At 44.7% G+C, this 24,157-nt stretch overlaps 2 protein-coding genes across 13 annotated transcripts in view; one reads left to right on the top strand and one right to left on the bottom strand.

Moving 5' to 3' along the window:
• Positions 1-13,847, top strand: part of ncor1 (nuclear receptor corepressor 1) — a 73,681-nt gene extending 59,834 nt beyond the window's left edge. For 10 of the 12 annotated variants that reach the window (XM_062536169.1, XM_062536173.1, XM_062536168.1 and 7 more), the window contains 15 exons: positions 57-275; positions 799-996; positions 1,803-1,925; positions 3,401-3,574; positions 4,012-4,153; positions 4,693-5,183; positions 5,468-5,599; positions 7,044-7,174; positions 7,880-8,133; positions 8,789-8,935; positions 9,552-9,685; positions 9,933-9,986; positions 10,463-10,675; positions 11,290-11,460; positions 12,619-13,847. In XM_062536169.1, coding sequence (XP_062392153.1) covers positions 57-275; positions 799-996; positions 1,803-1,925; positions 3,401-3,574; positions 4,012-4,153; positions 4,693-5,183; positions 5,468-5,599; positions 7,044-7,174; positions 7,880-8,133; positions 8,789-8,935; positions 9,552-9,685; positions 9,933-9,986; positions 10,463-10,675; positions 11,290-11,460; positions 12,619-12,851 — 2,816 coding nt within the window. In that variant the 3' untranslated portion in view covers positions 12,852-13,847. The remainder of the gene's footprint in view (positions 1-56; positions 276-798; positions 997-1,802; positions 1,926-3,400; positions 3,575-4,011; positions 4,154-4,692; positions 5,184-5,467; positions 5,600-7,043; positions 7,175-7,879; positions 8,134-8,788; positions 8,936-9,551; positions 9,686-9,932; positions 9,987-10,462; positions 10,676-11,289; positions 11,461-12,618) is intronic. The other 2 variants (XM_062536166.1, XM_062536175.1) reach the window with 2 other exon arrangements.
• Positions 13,848-16,686: 2,839 nt separating this feature from the next.
• LOC134079750 (transient receptor potential cation channel subfamily V member 1-like) lies at positions 16,687-23,655 on the bottom strand. Its single transcript, XM_062535828.1, has 15 exons — positions 23,450-23,655; positions 23,009-23,145; positions 22,749-22,901; positions 22,537-22,674; positions 22,161-22,450; positions 21,881-22,057; positions 21,511-21,666; positions 21,390-21,404; positions 21,163-21,233; positions 19,751-19,916; positions 19,537-19,603; positions 18,726-19,069; positions 17,656-17,777; positions 16,930-17,033; positions 16,687-16,820 (listed from the first exon to the last, which is right to left on the bottom strand). Exons 1-15 carry the CDS (start codon positions 23,653-23,655, stop codon positions 16,687-16,689), a joined length of 2,280 nt encoding a protein of 759 aa, XP_062391812.1.
• Positions 23,656-24,157: the final 502 nt, after the last annotated feature.

Genomic DNA, 24,157 nt, shown 5'->3' with positions numbered 1-24,157 from the left:
GACACACTGCGCGAGCTCCTCCATCTGATGTGCTGTCTGTCCGGTGTCTCCTCTAGGGAGCATCTCAGCCGGGAAGCCGGTGTCTCACGAGCGGAAGAGCGCCCTGATGTCCACCCAGTCTGGCAGAGAGAGCGTTCCCGCCAAGTCTCCGGTGCTGACCGCCGACCCCATGGGCTCGCCCTTCGACCCCCACCACCGACCCGTCATTCCTGGGGAAGTGTACCGGCCTCCCCACCTGCCTCCACACCTGGACCCCAACCTTGTTTTCCACCCAGGTAGGGGCCCTCCGTCCACCCCACTCTCCTCTCCACCCTTTTACTGCTGCCGTTGTACAGGACTTTTAAGTCCTCAGGCTCTGTGCTGGAATTTAGACATCTAGGGCCGGGCTGTGTAGGATTTGAAGATAGATCATTGTAAATTATGGCTTTGAAAAATGTCTGATTAACATCAGAACAGGCACACAAATCTTCCTTGCTTTTAAGCCCTGCCTTCCATAACAAGGCTCTTTAGGGGTAGTTTGGAGATGCGCAAAGCTGTTATTCAGTGTTGTGAACATATACTGTAGCATTGTCTCTGTTCTCCCTACACTACAGTAGTGAATGCTGTTGCTTACCAAGGTTGTTACAGTACATGGCTTCCTCCGAGTATGTGCATGAATAATGCCTTTCCTGTGTGTGCTGGTGCTCTTGTAGCGTTTGGTCCACTGACGTCAGTGGGAACGCGCCACACACCTGTGAACTTCCTGCTCATGTTTTTCCCTTCTGGTATCTCTGTTGTCTGTTGCCACTCCCGGAGCAGCGTACATATTTCCGCGGCAACCGTCTCCGACGGGCTACCACAACACGTACCAGATGTACACCATGGAGAACACGCGCCAGACCATCCTCAACGATTACATCACCTCGCAGCAGATGCAGGTCCCGCGGCCCGACGTGGCCCGCGTCATGTCGCCACAGCAACACCAGATCCAAATCCCTTACCATCCCGGACCACGAGGTATGCGGTTTGGTTGTGTGTGTGTGTGTGTGTGTGTGTGTGTGTGTCTGCATGCTTGTGTGTCTGTGTGTATGTGAATGGACAGTGGTATGAAGGACTGTGAGATGTGTCTGTTTGTCTGTGTGTTGTGCCTTGTGTAGTTTGAAGAGTTTGTGCTCGTGTGAACTAGTGGCAACCTTTTCCAGACGAACAGAAGCAAATGAGCCTGGCAAATTGCCTGCCCAAACACTCAAAGCAACCAATAAAACATTAAAGGCTGGTGCTGTTAACTGTATTTTCTTCCTGCCCATATAATTCTATTTTCGCTATCTGATAACTGCTTCAAATTAATTGTTCCATTCCATTTCTTAAAATTGTAATTGTTAAATGGTAATTGTGTGCTCAAAAGTATTTCAGTCACTCGTGTAAGTGTGATGATGACACTGCTCTCTAGAACCAGCTAGGCTGAAATGATTGATTATTATGGGTGCAGTTGCCGATGACAACCATGGTCGCACACTGGCTCCTGGTTCCTGGCTTCTGTTACCCCATATATCCACTATTCCACACTGCACCCTACGTGTAGTATAATCTACTAATCCAAATACTCGTCCAAAATTGGACATGAAACAGAAGACGTGAGATTTATTTCTTAGTCACTAGCTGACAGCCTAACCTGCGGACAGTTCTCCGCTCCTTACTGGCTCCGCTTGTGAGGCGGTCGGAAGCTCTAAGCTGCTCTTAAGATGTGTATGGATGGCTCTCTCTGAGAGTTGGATTCGCTCTGGTTTGTTCACCCTCTGGCCCTTTGCTTCTGTCTGCAAAAGGTATTATTGATCTAGCCCAGATGCCACGAGCTCCTATCCTGTTGTCTGACCGCTTCACCTACCTCCCCGGAGCTCAGCCCCCTTTCTCTCCTAGTGCTTTCAACCAAGCCTCCATGCTTGCAGGTGAGGATACCCCACCCCTCCCCTCCCCACTCTCATCCCCTACCCACTCCCCAATCTTCCCACCCAGTTTCTTCCTGCACTATCCTCCCTCCCTCCCTCCCTCCGTCCCTTATCCCTGAAGTGACAGGATAGCACCTCTTTCTCATGGGTGCCCAGCAGCATCAGCAGCAGCACCCAGTGTTTTTGAAGAGCACTTGGCCTCACTGGGGCATCTCTACCTTGTTAAAAGTCTCCCAGTCACACGGTAGCGTGCACAGCACAGGGCAGGCTGCACCGAGGGCCTGGGAAGAAGGGCTCATGTCACAGTGGTGTCTCAGGTTTCTCACTCTCTGGGTCTCATGTATCAATCTTTGTGTGCAACCTGCCAGGATTTTTGTACAGACTACAGAGGTTTTTAGTCAGTTAGCGATACCGTACTGTATGCACAAAATAGGCCCTCTTCATAAACTTGAACGTGGGTCAAGTCAGTGTAAAGCTCACACAAACCTGCTTACCGTACTTCTGTTTAACTGAACTTGATTATCAAACTCAATATTTCTCTCCTCAATATCTCTCTCCTGGCATGCTTTTAGTGTGGAGGCCACACCATTGATACATGTGGCCCATTATCTTATCTTATTTCTGTGTTCATTCACCAGGGGCTTAAGTGATGGCATCAGATCCTACACACACGCACACACACACACACACACACACACACACACACACACACACACACACACACATACACACACACACACACACACACACACATCAACAGGCAGCTGTTGAGTTGAGAAATGTCATCACGCAGGTGATGAGATCATGTATTTGGTTTAGCAGCACAACAAGCTGCCTCACCCCCTTCAATGGTATCAAATCCAGTTTACTTCAGGTCACAGGCAGAAAGAATAACCAGTGTGTGTGTGGTGTAAACACCACTGTGTGTGTGTGTGTGTGTTTGTGTGTGCGCAGAGATGGGGGGGCAAACATGAAAGAGGCCCCCCCTCTGTTTAGACCTGGAGAGATTCAGTTTCCCCCCCGGCACCCCCTCCAAAGCCCCTGATGACAGTATCCCTGTCAGCCGCACGTTGACATTACAAGCACAAGGAAAACCTCTTAACCTCAGAGGATTACTTTTCACATTTTAAAGGAAGTGATCACGAGAGCATATGTTTCTTAAGAATCAACTACCCAGAACTGTTTTGGGTAGACCTCAAAGGTGAAGCTTGGTATTACAAAGAGAGAGAGAGAAAAAGGACCCATAGCATATATTACCTGCTCCCGTATTGATAAAGCTAGTAATAGTAATCACCTGACCTATGGCCCTTCACACTCACACTCACAAGGAGATCGTTGTATTCCAGCTCAACATATCCCTTTGTGTTGTTGACCTTGTTGTTTTGTTTGTGGATGCGTCTATGTGTGTGCGTGCGTGTGTGTGTGTGTGTATTTGTGTGTGTTTCCTATCGCTTGCCACGCTGTCGCCATGGCAGCCAGCGCAGAGCGCGAGAGGGAGAGGGAGAGGGAGAGGGAGCGCGACCGAGACCGGGAGCACCGGGAACGGGAGAAGGAGCGCGAGAAGGAGCGGGAGCGGGAGCAGAGGGAACGCGAACGAGAGCGAGAACGGGAGCGCGCCACTGCGGCGGCCAACGAGTACATGCGTGGAGGTAACACGGGGAGAATTGTATTCTTCTTATTGCAGGAGCAGGTAGCGACATGTTCTGGTAGCCTACACTGAGACAACACGCTGTTCTTCGGAAGCTCTGGAATTTACCACCAAACGTTCCAACGGCTTGTCCTTAGATATGCCGGTCATGTCGTTCCCTGCATGACTGAAATGTGTTGTTTAAAGTCCCATTTTATGTTGTGGTATATTCTCATCTCCTTCTGTTCCGTCTGTTCTTTCTGAAATACCATTTCATCGCTTCATTAAATACTTAATGGGTCTCTCTCTCTCTCTATCTCTATCTCTATCTCTATCTCTATCTCTCTATCTCTCTATCTCTCTATCTCTATATCTCTCTCTCTCTCTTTCTCTTTCTCTTTCTCTTTCTCTTTCTCTCTCTCTCTCTCTCTCTCTCTCTCTCTCTCTCTCTCTGTGCAGGTCCTGAGCGGCCGGGCAGGCCGGGTAGCAACAGTTACCTGCGCTCGCCCTCGCCCTCCGTGAGGGCACAGGAGGGTGCCAACCAACAGCGGCCCAGCATTTTCCAGGGCACCAACAATAAGAGCGTCATCACGCCCCTCGTGTAAGTGCCCCTGCAGCCCCGACGCCTGGCCTAAGAACACTGCTAAACTGGGCCAGGTTAACGCCGTGGCCTCCGAAGTGAAGCAAATAAGGTTTTTAGTTGGAGTAAAGTAGGTTAAACGGCTGTTTAAACTCCAAATGCAGTTCAGATGGTCCATTATGTGTGCAGAGAGCTGCATCACAGTCATTTTTGTATTAAGTTCTTGAATAAATAAAGAAGCGCGCTCAACACCTTAGTGCTTCGAAAGGGGATGAGCGAGGTTATTTAGTCACACCTACTTGGGTTCAAAGGTGTAATCGCCATATCTCACTGAAGAAGGGTAAAGCCCGAAACGTCTGTGAGGCGTTTAAAAAAGTAAAAGGAAACTGCCGTGTGCTTGCTTTATTTATTTTCAATGTATTAAGTTCTTGACATTAGTATATCTTTTCAACAGTCTGTAGTGCGTATGGCTTTGAATCGAAGCTTCTGCTAAGTATCAGTCAGCGTCGTTAACGCTGCCCGCTGGACTCTTAGTCACTGGTGTCCTGGTCTCCCATCAGAATGTCGTCGGCCCAGAGTCGCGGCTACAGCAACGCGGCCGACGCCCTGGCAGCCCTGGTGGACGCCGCCGCCTCCGCGCCGCCGGTCGACGTGTCCAAGGCGAAGGAGAGCAAAGCGCACGAGGCCCAGCGCGACGACGACATGGGCTCCTCCTCGTCCGCCCGCCGAGCAGCGGCAGCCGCCGCCGCCTTCGGCGAGCAGCAGGAGGCCGAGCGGCGCTCCATGCAGTCGCCGTACGGCAGCATGGCCGTGCCCGGCGGGGCCAAAGGTCACACGAGCTACATGGAGGCGCAGGCCGCCGCCGCAGCCGCAGCAGCGGGGAAGGACAAGAACGCGCCCACCAAGTCCCGCATCGAGGAGGAGCTGCGCACGCGCGGGAAGACCACCATCACCGCCGCCAACTTCATCGATGTCATCATCACGCGCCAGATCGCCTCAGATAAAGACTCGCGCGAGAGAGGCTCCCAAAGTTCCGACTCCTCCAGCAGTTGTAAGTTTATATCATGTGACCATGTGATCTATAATGACTTACCCACATCCATCCATTTGCCAACTTGACTGGAGTTACACATTTGTATCATTGAAAATCACTCCTGAACAAGTAACACATTCCACCACATAAAATGTGTCCGCTAATGTCTTTCTATTATTGGTTTGATGTGCTTTTGGGACTTCCATATGGTGACTACCGCAGAATGTGATCATGTTAAGATGTTTTGGTGATCAATAAGTGGTATGTGAATCTCCGTCTCTCTACTCTACTCTACTCTCTAGTGTCATCCAATCGGTATGAGGCCCAAAGCGGAGGTGCCATTGAAGTCATCAGCCCTGCCAGCTCCCCAGCTCAGAGTCAGGAGAAGCCCGAGAGCTCCTTCCCCCAGGAGAAGGCCTCGCAGCCCCCCTCAGGTGCGGCCACACCCACATCCTGACCCACACCATGGTTATGTGTTTAGAGCAGAGGTAGCTCCAGCAGGTAGCTCCCCACCTGTTTCTGTGTACAGTAGCTCTCCAAAAGGTTTGAGGAAGATGTTCATAAATTTGATAACCCGGTCACTTGGGAAACGTGTTAAAATTCCAGTGAAATCAAATTCGTTGTCTACACAGAGAGAAGGTAAATGAGTTGAAAGGAACCTTTTAAAAAGCATACAAAGCTTATTCAGCGGTTTTGGGTGGAGATATGTGCTATGTGAATACTGTACATGTATTCACATAGCTAACATAAATGCTCTTGGCCATGTCCATTTTGTCAAATTAGCTCTCTGAGGAGAACAGTTTGGAGACCCCTGTTTTAGAGCATGCAATCTGTTTTATATAAATGGGTTTGGTTTGATTTGGGGGTTTTTTTGGTGGTCAAGTGGTTACTGGGGTTGAAGTGTTCAGGCACTGTGCCTGATGTTAAGCGTGGGCTGGGCCGTTTAGGATGTGAAAACAGACAATATGCTTACAGGCCTATGACATCTTCAAAAATATCTGATGACTTCAGGCATTGGTCTCGTGTCCACCCATCCAAACCTGTTTATGCTGAACGAGCTGTATGTGCAAAGCTAGGTGATTTATGAATGAGCTGTAGAAATTGTTTTGGAATTACACACCTGGATTATCTTGTTGAATTTTCCATTGCTCAGCAGCAAAACCCAACTCTTGATTGTTTGCCCACAAACACAGGCAATGCTGTGAGCTAAACAGAACAAAATGATGGTCAGCATAGAGCCCTCACCTCCACCCTGACCCCACCCCCCACCTTACCCCACCTAACCCCCACAATTCCTTGCTTGCACTAAAGGCTCTAGTACGCTCGTTTAATTTACGGTGTGTTCGAACCTGCAGCTATTGCTATGGTAATTGGTGTCTACACGGACCCGGTTGGGTGTCGCACCTAGCGAATCAACACGTTACGATAAAGAAGGATTTGTGTACGTTGAAATTTGTATTATTGGGCAAACAAGATATTCCGTGTCTTAGTGAATATTTAAGGAGCATAATATAACAGAAGATGCCGTTTCAATATACAGTAGTTAACGCTCCACCGGAAGTCAAACGACAGTACTAAGAGACTTTAGTGCAAGTAGCCAATTACCCCCACTTACCCCTTACCCCACACATTACCCCACATTACCCTCACCTTACCCTCATCTTACCCTCACCTTACCTCTCTCTACCCCGACCTTACCCTGACTCACCTCACGGCAGCTGCAGAAACCCAGCTCGTTACGGTGTTATTTCAGTCTTCCGAGTAAAACCTGTAACTCGACAGGCTGCTCTCAGTCTCATCATCCCTGACCTTCTAACTAACCGCTCCCCGGCCTTCCTCGTTGTGAGTGACACACTAACGAGCTTACGCTCCGCTCAGCAGGTGGCATGAGGGCCTTCGACATGAGCCGCTACCGTCAGCAGGTGGAGCGGGACCAGGGGCCCCCAGCGCCGCAGCAGCCCCCCTCCTCCCAGACGCACCGCGTTATGACCCTGGCAGACCACATCTCGGTGAGGAGGCCCGCCGCAAAGGCAGACGGCCGTCATTACTGTGCTTTTAGACAGCAGATACAAGCTCACGCTAACACAGCAGGAATACAGATGCAAGCTGCAGATACTATACTGTTATAATTTGCGAGGAATACAGATACAGGCTGCAGATACTATACTGTTACTGCTAGAAATACAGATACAAGCTGCAGATACTATATGGCTACTGCTAGGAATACAGACACAAGCTGCAGATACTATACTGCTATACAGTAATTTCCCGCATATAAGCCGCAGCATTGTGTATAAGCCGCAGGACAGTGTTTTATGGAAGTTAAAAGAAACAAAACTATATTAACACCATATTAATTGCCCCCCTTTATTAACCTCATAGTGTAAGAAATTTGGCAAAATCAATGTATAAGCCGCGGCTAATAGTCGGGAAATTACGGTACAGATACAGATACAGATAATTGTGGGAACAGATTATTTATTTTATGACTTCTGTGGCCAGGGGTGGCTAGGCCTTCCAGAGGGGAAAGCACACAGAAATGGGGGACATTTGAGAAATATACACTATTTAGCAAGGATTTAGTTTCCGTGGAGAAAATTACTAAACTTATTTTACTCATTGTTTTACCAGTTCCCCTTTGGCTTTTCTGCTGTTGACTTTATTTGGATGGTTATGTTCAAGTGGGTTTGATGGATTTTGTTCTTCCCGTACAGCATATCATCACCCGGGACTTCGCCCGCAATCACGAGCCCAGCCCAGCCCCTACATCCATGCCCTCGTCTTCATCCTCCTCCTCGTCTGCGTCCGCCACATTCCAGAGCTCGGCCCCGCATGTGTCAGGCTCCGGATCGGGCCGGGCCAAAGGGCCCAGCAATTACAGCCCCGAGAACCCAGCCCTGGCCTCCCACCACCAGAGACCCCCCAGCAGGGTGTCCCCTGAGAACGCCACGGAGAAGCCCAGGTCCAGGTACGTTGTTTTGGACACCCACCGTCCCCACACACACACACGCTTTTGCATGTGAAGAGCTCTTTTCCAAAACGCCATAAATCCATTTTTTTAAATATTAAAAAGTCATGTTGTTTAATTGTGTATTTCAGGTAAAATCAATGTTGTTATGCTTTGATTGAGTAAAGATAAATCAACTAAACATAACCCAATAAAGTTCCACTGAAATTACTTGGACAACTAAATTTAAAAAAATGATGATGAAAATTCATTAAAATGGTGGATATAGCATTTTGGAAAAGAACTCTTCATGTGTACAGTATACACAAGCCTACAGTTGAGTATATCTGTTCTAATCATGTGCTATTCTCCTTAATGAAGTGTTACCAACTTTTAAATTGTTAACTGTTAAATGTAACTATTGTATTGTTGTTATGTCGCTTCGGACAAAGGCGTCTACTAAATACCATAACTGTTAACATAATTGCACATGTTGTCCTGTTTTTATATGAAATTCAGTTTTATAGATTTTTATACATCTTTCTTTATTGAGTCAAATGCAAGCGCAAGTTTCCCTTGATGATGGGGCGGTTGAGCGTAACATGAGCAAGAGAGAGCAGGTGATGAAGGTGGGATTAGGAAATGACCTCTGCCTGTGCTCTCTCATCCTCTACAGGCCAGGCAAATCTCCCGAGCGAGGTGGTCGACCTCTGGAGAGCTACGAGCCCATCTCTCCCCCACAGAGCTACAGCATGGACAAGCAGGAGGCCTCGGCCGCTCTGCTACAGAGCCAGAGGAGGGAAGCCGACATGCCTGAGCAGAGGTGTGTGTGTGTGTGTGTGTACTGTACATGTGTCTGTCAGTGTCTGTGTGTGTGTGTGTGTCTGTGTCTATCTGTGGGTGTGTATATAGCCTACTGTCAGTCAGCAAAATGTATATTTAGCTTGTCTGCTGTCGTCTGTGCACATGCTTAGATTTGTTATTCTGTCTGTATGTGTGACCTATCTGGAGCTGTCAGCAAAACATAAATTAAGATTTAGAGTGTCTATGCTTCAGTGAGTACTGGTAAGTGAGACAGCGAGAGTGGATGGTGTGTGTGTGTGTGTGTGCGTGTGTGTGTGTCTGTGCGTGCGTGCATGTATGTGTGTGAGTGACACACTGTAGCCTGGCATACGAGCTATGCATGCCCATAGGGGAATACGACCCCCTCCATGCCACTCCTAATCCTGCCCGTGCTGCTGCCCTGCCCCATGTGGCATCCCAGTGGAGTGGAAAACGGGCACCGTGCCTAGGGGTGTTTTCGGTGCCCCCTCCTTCCTCCCTCTCTCCCTCTCTCCCTCCGTCCCTCCCTCCTTCCGTCCCTCCCTCCGTGTCCTCTTTGCCCCGTGCCAGCATCACCTCTGCTCCCCTGACCCCCGGCGACCTTTCTCTGGTTACAGGACGGACTCGCGCTCGCCAGGAAGTGGCAGCTACCTGCCCTCTTTCTTCACCAAGCTGGAGAACACTTCCCCCATGGTGAAATCCAAGAAGCAGGAGATCTTTCGTAAGAAAGGTGTCGGGGATTCTGATGTTGGTACGTACGAGGATACCTTTCTTGTCTTTCACGTTACACGAACTTCAGAATCAAGTTACATGAAAGCATTTTTTTTTTTTTTTAGATGGAAATGCAATAAATGCTCTTACTCAAACTCTCTTTTTCTTACCCCTCTTACTCAAATGCCTTTTCTTTTGACCCTTATATGGAATTGATCGACTGTATTTGTTGAAGTTTTTTTGTTAACGAAGCTTTAATGTTGGTGTGTGTTTATTTCTCATTGCAGGCAGTGCACAACCAGGTACAGAGATCTTCAACTTGCCTGCAGTAACCAGCTCAAGTGAGTACCCGCACATTCCCACTCTGCGCACATTATTATCAAAAACAAAATTAGAGCCTGATCCAAAAAATTTATTGACAGGCGAAAGTTTTGGAATTCGTGTGAATGTGATTGACAGACTGTAAAGATGTATTTACTCAAATTCGCACAGACATTTTGATCGACAAAACTACCAATTCATTGGCCTTAAGGATAGTGCCATTTTTTCCACACGATGCAGGTCTTCTAAGGCTAGGAATATTCTTGCTGTTAGACCAAACGTATGCGACCTGCATCGTCCTGTCAACATATTTGCTGCAGCAAACGCGGGCAAAACTCACGATACAGCATGTCTTTGCATCCTGCGGTCGTGTCACACCAAACGAATGCAGAACACACATGGCAGTCGTGATGAGTACAGCAAGTAGAACTCAACCCTAACCTGCCTTCTTTTTTCTGTCCTTTTTTCTGTCCGTGTGTTCTCTCTCTCCTCTCAGGTTCCGTGAATCCCAGGAACCACTCCTTCAGTGACCCGGCCAGTAACCTGGGCCTGGAGGACATCATCCGCAAGGCGCTGATGGGGAACATGGAGGAGCGTCCGGAGGAGTCGGCCCAGCCAGGGGGTCCCCTCGGGGGCAGCGCCAGCAACCCGGCCAGCATGGCCGCGCTCAACGAGGGCCGGCAGGAGGCCAACCCCTCCCCAAACACAGGTATGTATGGAAGCTTTGTTCAAGTTCAAGTTTTTTATTGTCACATATACTTTGCAGTATAATGAAATTCTTGTGCCACAGTTGCAATAAGGAGGGGTAAATAAACCGTAGGTAGTGAGGGTGTACTCTCCTTCCAAGATGAGAGTTTTGTCGGAGGGGATATTTTGGGCCTCACTTCATGAAAGTCACATGATACAGTCATTCACTAGATTCACACACACGCAAACACTATACTTACTCTGAACCGTGTGGTGTGGGTGGTGATGCTCTGGTAGCGCTACGGTTTGTTACGTTGGCCCTGTCTGAACAGAGCCATATCCGATTTGGACACTTGCTAAAAAACAGTGGACAGTCAGCCCTAAAAATATGAGGGTATGAGAAGGAATCAGATTTGAGTCAGATTCGTCTGCAGTCTTGAATGCAGCCACACTGACACACATTAAACAAACATGTATGCACACAAATCACATGCAGTGAAATCAATTAGGTCTGTGATCGACTTCATACAGTATGTGACTGAACTTACACTGCATAGTAGCACCTGTGACCAATGAAAGTGAAAAGAGCATTTGCAGACACAACGACCTGACTCTTCCTTCTGGTTTCCTCAACAGGGAAACAGAAGCTGCAGGGAAAGCCCAACAGCCGCAAGTCCAAGTCGCCCAATCCTGGGCAGGCCTTCGCTGGGGGTGAGCGCCCATCCTCCGTGTCCTCCGTCCACTCTGAGGGGGACTACCACCGGCAGCCCCCCGCCTGGGCTTGGGAGGAGCGCCCCTCCTCTACAGGTCAGAACGGCACACACACATCATAACAAAACATGCTGTTGCTGTTGTTATTATAATAATAATAATACATTTTATTTATGTAGCGCCTTTCAAGACACCCAAGGTCGCTTAAATTATTATGTATTTATTATGGGGTTTTTTTGTGATTTAGTGATTATTGATTTTTTAGTTGTCGTCGTTGTTATTAATAAGTCACTTTACTGTAAAAATAGTTGTGCTATGTCGATATACATATAGATAAAGCTAGATTTAAAAAAAAAAAGAGAATAAACTGATAGTTGAATGAAGTTTTCAGTGTTCAACCCTACGTAAACAGATTGGTAAAGGAAAACAAATGGCATACAGTAGTGCGTTTGTGTTGTTGTGTATAGTAGGCCTGCTTGGGTCCTCTGCTCCTGCTCAAGCTGCGTAGCGGCAGTCTTCAGCTGGGAAGTGTCAACTATTCTGTTAGACCTCCGTGCTCCTTTAATTAGAGATGAGCTGGCCTGAGGAAGGCTCGATGAGTCCCTCTCGCCTGCGGAGTGGTGAAACCCATGCATCCTCATCCTGTTACCTCTCCCCGGAGGAGTGTTGTGTGCCTCTACTCACCCCCACTCAGCTTTCACCCCTTTTGTCACCCCTCTCTCTTTCGCCCTGTCCGCTGTTTCACCCAAGGGGGCAGGCGAACGTTCGGAGAGTGTAGAGACAGTATGGCGGCCGCCATGGTAAATAGGAGACCAGTGCTAGCTAGCCATTCCATTGAATCCTATGGGGCGTAAGCTCCAATGTTGACATCAAATAACGTTACAGCTGAAGCGTTTTAAGCCTTTGTACAAACCTTTTCTATTTTCAGAGTAAATACAACATTGTGAGGTAGCGTTTTAACCTCGTAACTGTCTTATTGGCTGAATAATAAACGTTTTTCCGAAATCAATGCTAAAAGTGACGTAGGTTAGGTAATGTGCATGCGTCCAGAGAGAGTAAAGCGCCGCCATAGGTCAGACCTCGGTCAGACTACGTGCCTACGTCACATGTACGTCCCCTGAGCCTGCGCAGGAGACAGAAGACCAGAACGAAAACCATTGAAATTTGCTTCCTTGGTCTATGCTGACGTCTCTACGTGATATCTTTTACTGTCCGCTGTTTCACCCCCCTCTCCTCTCCTCTCGTCACACACAGGGTCCATGCAGTTCCCGTACAACCCCCTGACCATGCGTATGCTGAGCAGCACCCCTCCCGGCTCCATGGCCTGCCCGTCGCCCTCCCTGCAGTCGTCCCAGCAGCCTGCGCCACCCACGGGCTCCATGCCCTCGTCGGGAGCGCCGGGAGCGCCGCCGCCGCAGAGCCGCGTCTGGGAGCGCGAGCCGCTGCTGTCGGAGCAGTACGAGACCCTGTCGGACAGCGACGACTGAGCTCAGCCGCGAGACCAAGGAAGGAAGGACGCCCCCCCCCCCCTCGATCATTTAAAAAACAGAAAAAAAAAAGAAATAAACCCTCGCATCGCCCGCGCTTCTGGGCCCTGAGGGAACAGCCCCGTCCCCCATGAACCTCCTACCCCCCCCCCAACCCCACCCCAGTGCGGGTCTGCGCCACAGGCCCCCCCCCCTCCTCGCCCTGCCACCAGCCTCGGCTTGCAGGCGGAACGCTGCAGGGAACTGCTGGGGTGGCACTTTTGGTGCACTAGCGCCCCCTGGTGACACAGCCAGTGGAAATTAAGGGGCACAGACTCCTGACACCTTGGATGTTGCCACGGTGACAAGTATGTTAGGAGCTCTTTTTTTTTTCTTCTTCTTCTTCTTCTTCTTCTTCTTTTGTTGTTGTTGTTGTTGTGGAGAGACTTAACCACGTCACCTGGCCCGGGGGAAAAGGCAGCTTAGACTTGTGTTGGCAGAGGTATGTGTCAGTGTGTTTTTTTTTTTCTTCTCCCTCTCCTTCCTTTTTATCAGTTTTTAGATCACATTACCCAACCCCCCTATCTTTGCTGTTCCAAACAGAAATCTGATTTTTTTTTTTGTCTGTCCCAGTAATGACAGAAATTACCAAACTAATGACACCTCTGCACCATTGTTGCACTTTTTTTGCTTTGTAAGCTTTGACAGACATAAAGGCATACTACCTAATATAAGTTATTTAAGCTGCTCCCTGAAGGGGGTCCTTAATTTGATTTCATCAGCAGTCTGCATCACCCCTCGGACTTCCTGAGTTCCAGTCCATCTTCTCCGGTCGCAGATGTCACATCCTATTTCCTTTAGAGTATGGTACAGCTCTGTCATGCGAGCGGCTTGTCAATACCATTCTTATTTCTTTCTTTTTTTAGTCTCTTCATGGCCAGAGGAAAGCTAATTCTGATTTTTTTTTTCTTTTTTCTTTTTTTTGTCATTTACGTTAATAAAACTCATTGTCTCGCTCCTGGGTCTGGTGTATCATTCGTTCATTTTCCGATGTGGTTTTGTGAAGGATCGTTTTTGCCCCTTCTGAATGACAGTTTGAAAGAAAAAAGACAAAAAAAAACTCAAAGCCGGAAAAAAATACCACATTCTGATTTTTGTTTAACTTGTGTGGAAAAGCCTTTGTTTTCCAAATAGGATTATGTTCGATTTTAAAGTATGGTTTGTAGTTAGTACCATTTTTTTTCTCATATTCAGCAGTTGAAGCTTGTGTTGGTGAGGAATAGGGGCTCTGGTTTCCTCAGACAGTCTTTAAGAACATGCCAACTTTTTGAGAATGGGCTTATTGGCTGTCTGTTCCAGAGTTAGATCAGAAGATACATACCTCTCTTTTCTCTCTATTTGGCTAGCTACAGGCTGACTGGAACAAACCTTCTCCCAGTGAATTTATGGTAGGCTAGGCTAGTGGTGTCAGACCGGGTTATTGCACACAGAGAGAAAAGAAGGGTATGTGTTCTCTTATCTAACAAATAAGCTAATTTCCCAAAAGTTGCCTTAAAGTTCCTTTAAGGTTTGGATTGCCAGGACAATAGGTCTGGAGTGCAGGCGGAGGAGACTTCATGAACCTTGAATAAGGTTGCCCAGGTCATGTGGATTGGAAGGGATTAATCACATTCAATCAGTCAATATGTACCACAATACACAACGGAGATTACTACTGCTGCATAGTGGAAGCTGAAAGGCATAGAAACTTAAGGCATATAATGCTCCATCCACCACAGATGTCACAGACACAGATCATGTGAAGAGATTTTGGAACAGTTAATTAGGTGACGAGCTGGGTGCTTCAAATCCCCAATCCACCCCAAATGATTAGGATTTGTGTATTGATCAAAGATTTCACACTAGCTTGGTACTGTGTCTCATGATTGTAACATTTCCCAGGTTAAAAGCTACAGCATGTAATGTTATGTTCTTTTTGTTTGTTTTCCTTCTCAGTGAGTCATGTATTAATGTTGGCAAATGTCATCAAAATCTTGTACAAGTTAAGGTCACTGAACAGCCTCGCCGGCAAGAATTATGTTTTCTTAGTGAGGCTCTGCCTTTTAGCTTACCTGAGCTAAAAATCAATGCTTAGTTCACCACAGTGTCAGTCCAAAGTGAGAATTGATGTTAATGGGCAGGCTTTACATTACACAAGGTAGACTTGATGTTCCTGTGCACTCTAACAGCCTTAACCGTTCCGTAATGTGTATAAATGCTTGTAGTAAGACATGAATAACCAACAGCACATTGCGTTTGCAATAAATGGCTCTTATTTTTTTCCAAAGGGAGAGCAATTGTCTCACACCCAGGAATATGAATGAACTGATTGAGTCTGCAAACAATACTTAAAATCATGCACATGTGGTTTAAATGATTATATGTTTTTCTTTCTATCCTATGTTACGCAATAAGGAATGTTTGCAGTTCATCACCATACATTTAGTTGAATTAGTAGCCTGGCTCAACTGAAGACTGAAATTATTATTTTGGGTTAATATTTATTCCATGTATGTTCTTCAGGAACTGCTCATTTTTTTTATCTGGCTACCCAGTACTACTCAGAACTACAGGCAGAAAGTGTTCATTAGGACAAGCAAGTCACTTCGCACAGTTCAATAGAAGTGTTTTGGTGGACAGATGCAGATGACAGCTCCACCAGCCATGGCAGACAACCATTTGAGAGGGGTTTTTTTCTTTCTTTTTTTTTTAATTTTTGTTAGTGTGGTGTGTGCTTGTAAACCAACCAATTATAGTATGCGGGGATGTATTGTTTACAAATCCTGATTGGAAAAAAAAATGAATCTTCTGTTCATTCATCTGTTAAACAATCCTTATGTGACTGTGAGCAACAAAGACGACTGCTGTGTGGAAACTGTGCCTAATGTTGATAAGTAGGGGTCCACCGTGTGCTTGGGTTTTCTTTTGCTTTGCTGCAGACAGGTCTGGTCTGGAATAGACTTGACATTTTGTTTTTTGTTGCTTATGACCTGAAAAAAAAAAAACAGCCTACCCTTAAGCTTGTGTCTGGTCATGTCTTATAAGGATACATTTTATTATACACTTTGCGACTTTGTTATTCACCCTGTGTCACTGGGCAGGTGCGTACTTTGGCAACAACAAATTACAATTGATACTTGAAATTTTTTTCAAATAACTGAACTGGTTATCACATCAATTAAACCCTGCCACTTGTGGTGCAAACCTTGCAGTGGTTGCTTTTTCATTAGTTGAAAACTGAGACTTGAAAACCAGTGTGTCTTCTGTTGAAAATTAATGTTTGTATTGCACAATGTCTCTTTAGTCAATTACAAAAATTCAGACCAATCAATAAAAGTAGACTGTACATACTGAAATGTTATCCATTTATTTTTTCTGATCACACAGCTAAAGCATTGTATTGTCATCATGTCTTGTATCTTTAGCCCAAAATTCAGGGGGATTCATGCATTGTATCACAAGTGGGATACGAAGAATGACCCAAGGAAGATTATATGAATGGAATAACAGGAATGCATTTATGTGCTTACATTTTTATTATTCTATATTATTGAGCTAATGGTTGAAAATGCAGCTTTACTATCTTGAGTCTCACATAGAAAGAGCGTTCTCTGAATTGTATTCAATTTGAAAAACATCACAGCTTCTCCTGTCCTCTTCTGCATGCTCACTCACATTTACAACTGTGGTATGCAGGTAACTTTCATGCTTCCTATGCTGATTTTGTTAGCATAGCATCAAACATGGAAATCAATGGGAGTGAGAATCTGTCCCTCAAGGTCAACTTAATATGAACGTTTAGGAAACACTGCCCTCCTCAGGCCTGGTCAGGTGACTGCGGACTCATCTGCTCATGGTCAGAGTTGGAAGAGAAGCGAGCCCGGAAGCGGGTCTTCAGAAGGCTCCATCCCTTTTCTTTCACTGGAGACTCCACATACTCCTCTCTTGCCACTGGAAAATAAAGAGCTTTGACTACCCCACATAAAGATCAAATAGCCCCGGCCCTTTACCTTCTCTGTTTGTTGACTGGCTGTTTTGAGTTTGGTCTTGTGCATCTTACCCTTCTCTGGTGGGGGTGCAGGTTTCTGCCTCCCTGGATCCTCACATATGGTGTCCTGGTCATTGTTAAAGTTCTCCCAGTCTTTCGCCTGCGACTCCTCAACTCTATGTTCAAGAAGCAGAGATGGATAAAGTACACAATTCTTTTACGTAAGTGAAAGTATAAATACACCTTGTCACCACGTCTCAAATCTCAATTGCTAATATGTTTGTCTGGGCTCTCCCAGGTAAATGGAGGATGTTTTGATGAATACCCTGTAGTCACCATTACAGCCAAATCAGCCAAGTTCAAATTGTTCAAATATTGAAAAAAATGCACATTGCATTTAAGAATCAAATGTGGTTAAAAGTACTTTATGGTCTTATTTCAAATGTAGCGGAGTCAAAAGTAGTCTTTCAAACATAGTGGAGTAAATGTCTCAAGTTTCCAAAAATCATACTTAAGTACAGTAATGAAGTAATGAAATTTAGCAGAGTGCAGGCATTATTTTTTGAGTTGCAGTTCCATTTGCCCTGCACCTCAGCAGTGGAGATGTGCACACTACAACTACTCCAGCATTTCTGTTGTTTACTTCCATATACATCCCACTGCAGCTATCTACTCGTTCTACTACCAGATAAATCCACTTTGCCATTGAAAAATATTGCAATCAACTAGACTTCTTTTTACCATCATGAAACATCAAAGGCTATTTTTTTTTTTATCCATGTGTCCAAATAGACTCACCTGAGGCACCATCGTCTATCCTCACCTGCGGAGCCGCCCAGGTCTCTCTCCACCCCAGAGCGCAGCCTCGTCCTCAGCCACTGGGGAAGAACCCTCTCCATGTCTAAAATAGTAATAGCACGCTGTGGAGGATACACACCTTTACAAACCTACAGGCTAATGTATGTGCTCGAGGGTGTTTTAAGCCCCCACCGTCGACTTCAAGGCACCCAACCCTAACCCTAAGCTTTGTCTAACCTACTGTAAGCGCTTTCCATGTAGCGCTGCCTGGAGGACCACGTTGGGGGCTTAAAACACCACAAGGCGGCCTGCTGTACTGTACATGATGTTTACTAGTCTTTGTGCAGAAAAATGGACATGTTTTAGAGGAGAGGTCCACACACTCCCTGGTAGTTTATTTTCTCTGGTTTGACTTATAAATGAATTACTGTACATCTCAACCTACTGGTCTTCCTCAGATTCACTCTGAATCTGATCTGTTTGACTGATATCTAGCTGACATTTTGATGTTATCTCATCTAAACTGAATTTTTCAATGGCCACTTTAAATAATAACACAAGCAGTCAATGTCACTGCAGACCCTCAACCCTCTCTCACAACGGGGGAAAAAAAGTGAGACCAATTCCAAAATATGGATCCTGATCTGTCTAAATAATCATGTTCTGTAGGTCACATGGGTTATGTGGTATGTCTTAACTGGGCCCCTCAATCATCTACCAAGGGCTACAGTATGTTATTCAACCCTGAATGAGGCCTTTCAGTCGAATAACACAGTTCATGCTGTGATGTTACACTGTAATCATGTGATGATCATGCTTTGTAATTAGCATCTTTTTTTCACCGCAAGATGCCTTAAATATGTTGATGGTTATGTCATATTTGTAAATTCAATCTGTCCATTTCTTTTCACAAAACCCGCCAGAAGTAATCATTTAAGGGGTTATTTTTTAAAAAAAGAAATCACATTTCACAATACTCATTTTTACTGGTAACTAAGCTGTATACATGTTAAACAAAAAGGCAACACATTTTCCATCATGTTTATACTTTCTTTCCCTGTTAGGCATACCTGTAGTTTCCAAATGTTCATGCTCTTCCCTGTGAGGTCCTGCACAGTTTGGCTCATGAGGGCGATGAGCATGTTGAGGAGTAAGATGTAGGTGAGGATGATGTAGGAGATGAGCAGCACATAGAACACCTCCTTGTAGCGGTACTGCTCACTGAACTCCAGGTCCCCCATGCCAATGGTGAACTTGAACAGCTCCAGAGTGGTGAAGTAGAAGTTGTCGAATGTTGGCTTGTCGCTTTCACCAGAGTCACTATCAGGCTGGGTTTTGATTGCTGTTTGATTGATGTCTGATGCTGACGTTGTGTTAATGTGATCTTTTGGCATATCCATGAGTGTGACCACAGCTGAGGGAAGAACAAAATACTGTTATAATGGACATCCATTTAGTGTCCAGTTTCATGTTGCATCATTCTAATATTCACGTGTGAGAACACTTTTTGTTCTTTTGTTGTAACTGTTCCAATTTATTTTTGCCATTGTGGAAATAATATATAAAGCTATTCTCGTGGCTGTGTAGAGACAACACAAGCTAGGCATCAACTTCCTTTCTTGGGTACGTAGTGTTATACTGATAACTAGTCACAATAACAGAATATATTGATGCAATTTTATCTGTGAAACTCCTTGAGTAACACTTCTGGGGCCAATTGGATAACACAAATCTGGACCTTCGGAATGGCTGAATTTGAATTTGAACTTGAATTTCCCCATGGGGATCAATAAAGTATCTATCTATCTATCTATCTGAATATCTAAAAATATTTGCCAATATGTAATCATCAGCAGCATAGAATTGGCGTGGCTTTAATACCAGCTGAAAACCCAAAGAGGAAGACAATGTAGACCAGGAGGAAGCGCAATATATCACCAAGAAGTATCTGTCAGTGTCAGAGACAAACAAGAGAGAGAGAGAGAGAGAGCTGTGATATCAATTGACTGAAGACATCTACTCTGAGTTGTAAGTAAAGACAGACATCGTTGTTTCTGAGGAGAGTGTGTGGGGCGGGCAGGGTAGGCTACGGTACCTTCTGTATCATGACGCTGTAGATGCCCATGTGTCTGAAGCCTCTGGAGAAGTAGAGCAGGTTGAGCCAGGACAGGGCCAGACTCAGCACCAGGAAGCACAGGTGCTCCACGTGGTCACACCAATACAGCGCAAAGGAGATGATGCACAGGAGAGCCTGAAGGAAACTAGGGGGCAAAACTACAGTATGACAGTGAATAAATCTCAGTGGACATTATTCACATCTGCCAACTCTGGGTTGAAGAGGCCTCTGGGTTGAAGAGTAAAAGAGGGACAGGCTGGCACACACAGAATGTTACCAAACACAGAGGTTAGGAGTCAGTACTGTAACTAGTTGACCAACAAAAATATTTTCAAACTATAGACATTCCATTTTTTCTTAAAGGTACACTATGCAAGATTGTCACCTTTACGAAGCCAATTTGATGGTAAACAAACTTGTAATAGGCTAATTGTACTAGCATAGCTACGGTATACAGCATAGACGTAGTGAGTCCCTACCCGAGAAAACCAGCCATGCAACTTTCAAGAACAGTGGCCCACCAAATCTTGCGAGAATTGTGAGATATTACCTTGTCAGTAACTTTAGCTGTGGAGATTTTTGCCTGTTGTTAATCGTTTACATCCACAACAAAAGCTTTCTCATTGTGCACAAAGGGATAAGTCAGGTAAAGTCAGAGTAAATTATCTTGAGGAAGCTCTACAGTCACCAAAAATACCTAAATCTGCATAGAATGCCTTTAAAATATGATTACATGTTTATCTACTGAAAAAAAAAACATAAAAAATATGGGTGTGGTGTTGCCCTGAAACTTAACTCATGAAAGGAAATTTGAAAGATGAAGAGCAAGCAGCCTCTATCAGGAACAGTTGAAGCTTAGATCAGTATTACATAATTGTGTATGCTGATGTTTCAGACTGAATCTCTATCCCTTTACCCCGAGACTATCAGAACTGAGCTGGAAGCATTAGATGGACAAAGCCAGCTTAATAGCTCCTTGGCATGCTGGAATAAAAAGCTGCAAATTATGTTTGAGGCATTGCGGGTATATATTGTCAATATCCCGTAAGGTAACTTGATGCCCCAGATTTCTTCCACTATGCACTACCAGGATGCACCGCTGCCATCAGCACAACTAATGTTTTTTTTATTTGTGCAGTCATCTATCTAAATGGCCTAGAGGAAGTCCACAGTAAAATAACATGCCAATTATAAAACATTATTACAGTAGTTAATTTCATTTACATCAGAACTTTATACTAGTGCTAATGGTGGGCTGACCTTCTGTGTACTAAGTGATTTAACATCATGTTTTTTGTTTAGTTTTTTTTTTTTTTTAAACTAAACTTTTCAACAAATGTGTGAACAGGACATATTATATTGTATGAGATGTGTACTGATTGCAAACTTACAAAATCAGTTCAAAGTATCCATCGATCAGCAAAGACTGCAAGTTTGGACGTCTTCTTTTGATATCTAGTAACTGAAATTAAGAGATTAAAGAGTTAGAGTTAGTGTGTTCCATCAAGAGACTGCAGGACTTATCTCATGGTAACTAGTCAAAAAAGATGAATACCTCCCTGAAGAATAAATACAATGACCCCCAAAATGATATCTGCTGTCCGACAGCATGCAAGACTCTTGCTCCAGGGGACTTGGGTTAATAAAAAAACAACAGATTTGGTTATGGTGAATACAGAGGACAGAGGAGTGTCCAGACAACATCAGAGAAAATCCATATAGAGGCTCAACTCACTTACCATTTGTTTGTTTCCAAAGTATGCAACCGAAGTGAAGATGAAGACATACAGGAGATACATGAGGAATTTGAAGAGAAATATTCGATGAGCGAATCTGTCCCATTTCTCATCCAGCAATTTATTAAGTGGCTCCACTTGAAGCATTTCCAGACGATTCTACAGACAGTTTGATATCAGCTTTAACCACAGCACCAGTTCAAATGTATGAAAATGTCCAACCGGTTTTGTTTAAAACAGCCTGAAAACTAATTACATGGCATGGCATGCAAAAACATTATAAACACCAACAAGAGCACCGATGTAAGGTTTCAAATTGTTGCCATTGTTCAGATGAGTCATTTTATGGAACATTATACATGCGTTTGCTTACGCGGATTTCACTGCCATAGACTACTATTTCCAGCACAGAGTTCTCATCGTAAGAATCCAGAGATTCCAGGTCATATAGTGAGCCAGAGACAGGACCGTAGGCCCACTCTACAAACTTGCGGGACAGGCGAGCGTTTTCCTGCCCATAGAACTCTCGATGCATCATGTGTTTCAGCAACTATATGGAGAAAAGTTTTGAATAAGAAAATAAACAAGATTATGGAATTACCACCAAATGAGGTATGTGGTATTTTCATTAAAGGTTGATCACACAAAGTTACCTCAATCTTGCCTGTCTTGGCTGCTAGTTTAATTGGTGTGAGGCCCTGCTTGTTCTTAATTTCCTCCAGTTTGGTTTTTGGGTGAAGCTGGGCAACTTTGGTCAGGATGTGATCATACATCTTAATAATAAAATCTGTGTTCTTAGGGCTGTCATCTGCTACATGTACCAGGGCGTGGAGAACCATGTTGCCCTGTGAATCTGTCTCGCATACATTTGCTTTGTTTTCTAACAGGAAGTCAACTATGTCTTTCTGGTTGGTGCAGGCTGCCAGGGAAAGTGGAAGCTCTCCTGTAAACAGAAATCACATCATTTTATTTGTTTTTTTTTTGTGTTCAAATGGACATCATCTTGATCTGATTCCTTTGATATCTCACCGAAATAAAAGCAGGGTCCGTCATGCAGCTGAAAAAACCTCCCACGGGCTCTGGCATGAACATCAGCTCCATTCTTAACCAGAAGCTCCACAAAGTATTTACTCCTTCTCTCAATGGCTACATGAAGGGCTGTCTGACCTAGAGAACAGAGGAACATTTCTCTGAACAATTATTATCTAACTTTTCTTTAACACTCACTGATAAAGACTTACCTGAGTAATAGCTGTCAGTATAAGCAGCGTTAACAAAGAGCTCCAGGTCTCCCATTTCCTTAGCAATGTTCAGAAGAGTGTTCACCGTCTTATTTTCCCCATTTTTCAGGTTTAGTAGAGCCTTCACCAAAGGAGTTTTACCATTCTTACGATCTGGCAGTAACGGACAGTAGGACAGAAGAGTAAATACATAGCCTACAAGAACATTCACTACAATGCCACAGTTGTAGCATTCATAATGCATTTATATTCTCACTTACAGAGAGAGTCAGAGAGCTTTTTGCTGTATTGCTTCAGATGTTCCTGAACTCCGTCAAGCCGGGTGACATCTCTGCTGGTCACAGCATCAAACAGCTTCTGCTTGAAGCTGTCGTTAGCCACAGTGCCCAAAATATAGCTGCCAAAAACATGTCAAATTAAAAGTGAACATCTCTCTGTTCAGTAATATCATGACATTGCTCAATTCAGAGTGAAAGAGAGAAGGATACTTTGCTTGGTAAAAATGGACACAGCTCAGGAATTGTTTCATACAATTTCAGTATGGCTATATCTAATTTAATTAGCAGGCTACTTCATTTTCAGGTTTAGACAATCATCACATGCTATGACACTATAGCACTCTTACTTCTTTAACCATTGGATTCAGTTGTTCATAATTAGAGTTACCATGATGCCATTTAAAATGTGATGGGATAGCCTACCCTACATTAAGTCTAATCTCAATCTCTGGTGCCCCCTCGTCCTCAGCGTGACTGGTGTCCATGGGTCCCTTGTTTTTCTCCGACCTGCCCAGTGCACAATCGAAGATACTCTTCTTCTTCTTCTCTGCTATTTTTCTCTCTTCATCTGCTTTTATCTCTTCTTCACTTCGATCATCACATTCCAGCCTGAATCTATTAGTGGCCATAGTGGTCCCTCTTCTCTGGCTGCCTAGTAAAGAATGAAGAAATATTTAGCTTACAAAATCTTGCATATTTGTACACATATTTAAAATGCTTTGGGGCCTAATGAACTACTAAATATTTTGAAACAAAGGTCATCGGGACATGCATGTCTATGGTTATGGTAATGTTACGGGCTTGTTATTAGGCTTTTTATTTGGAAGCGACTTACAAATAAAACTATACAATAGTTAAAATAACGGTGAACATTTTTTTTAAAAGTTAGTAAGACTACATTAAAGACTGCCAATGCAATCAAAGACTGCTAATGTCAATGCAATCAATAGCCTAATGAAAATAAACAATGAACTAATGACTAATACACAGTAATAATATACATGTAATATACACATCATAACATATAGGCCTACACATGCATTATACTGAAATAATGTATATAAAATCTCATCTCATTAATAAACCATCCAAATAAAAATGACTTACAAGGAAGCTGGAGTGTTCTCTCTG

The sequence above is a fragment of the Sardina pilchardus genome, chromosome 5 (assembly GCF_963854185.1).
Source record: "Sardina pilchardus chromosome 5, fSarPil1.1, whole genome shotgun sequence".
NCBI lineage: Eukaryota > Metazoa > Chordata > Actinopteri > Clupeiformes > Clupeidae > Sardina > Sardina pilchardus.
The sequence above is the reverse complement of the archived record's forward strand: the minus strand, read 5'-3'. Positions and strand labels throughout refer to the sequence as shown.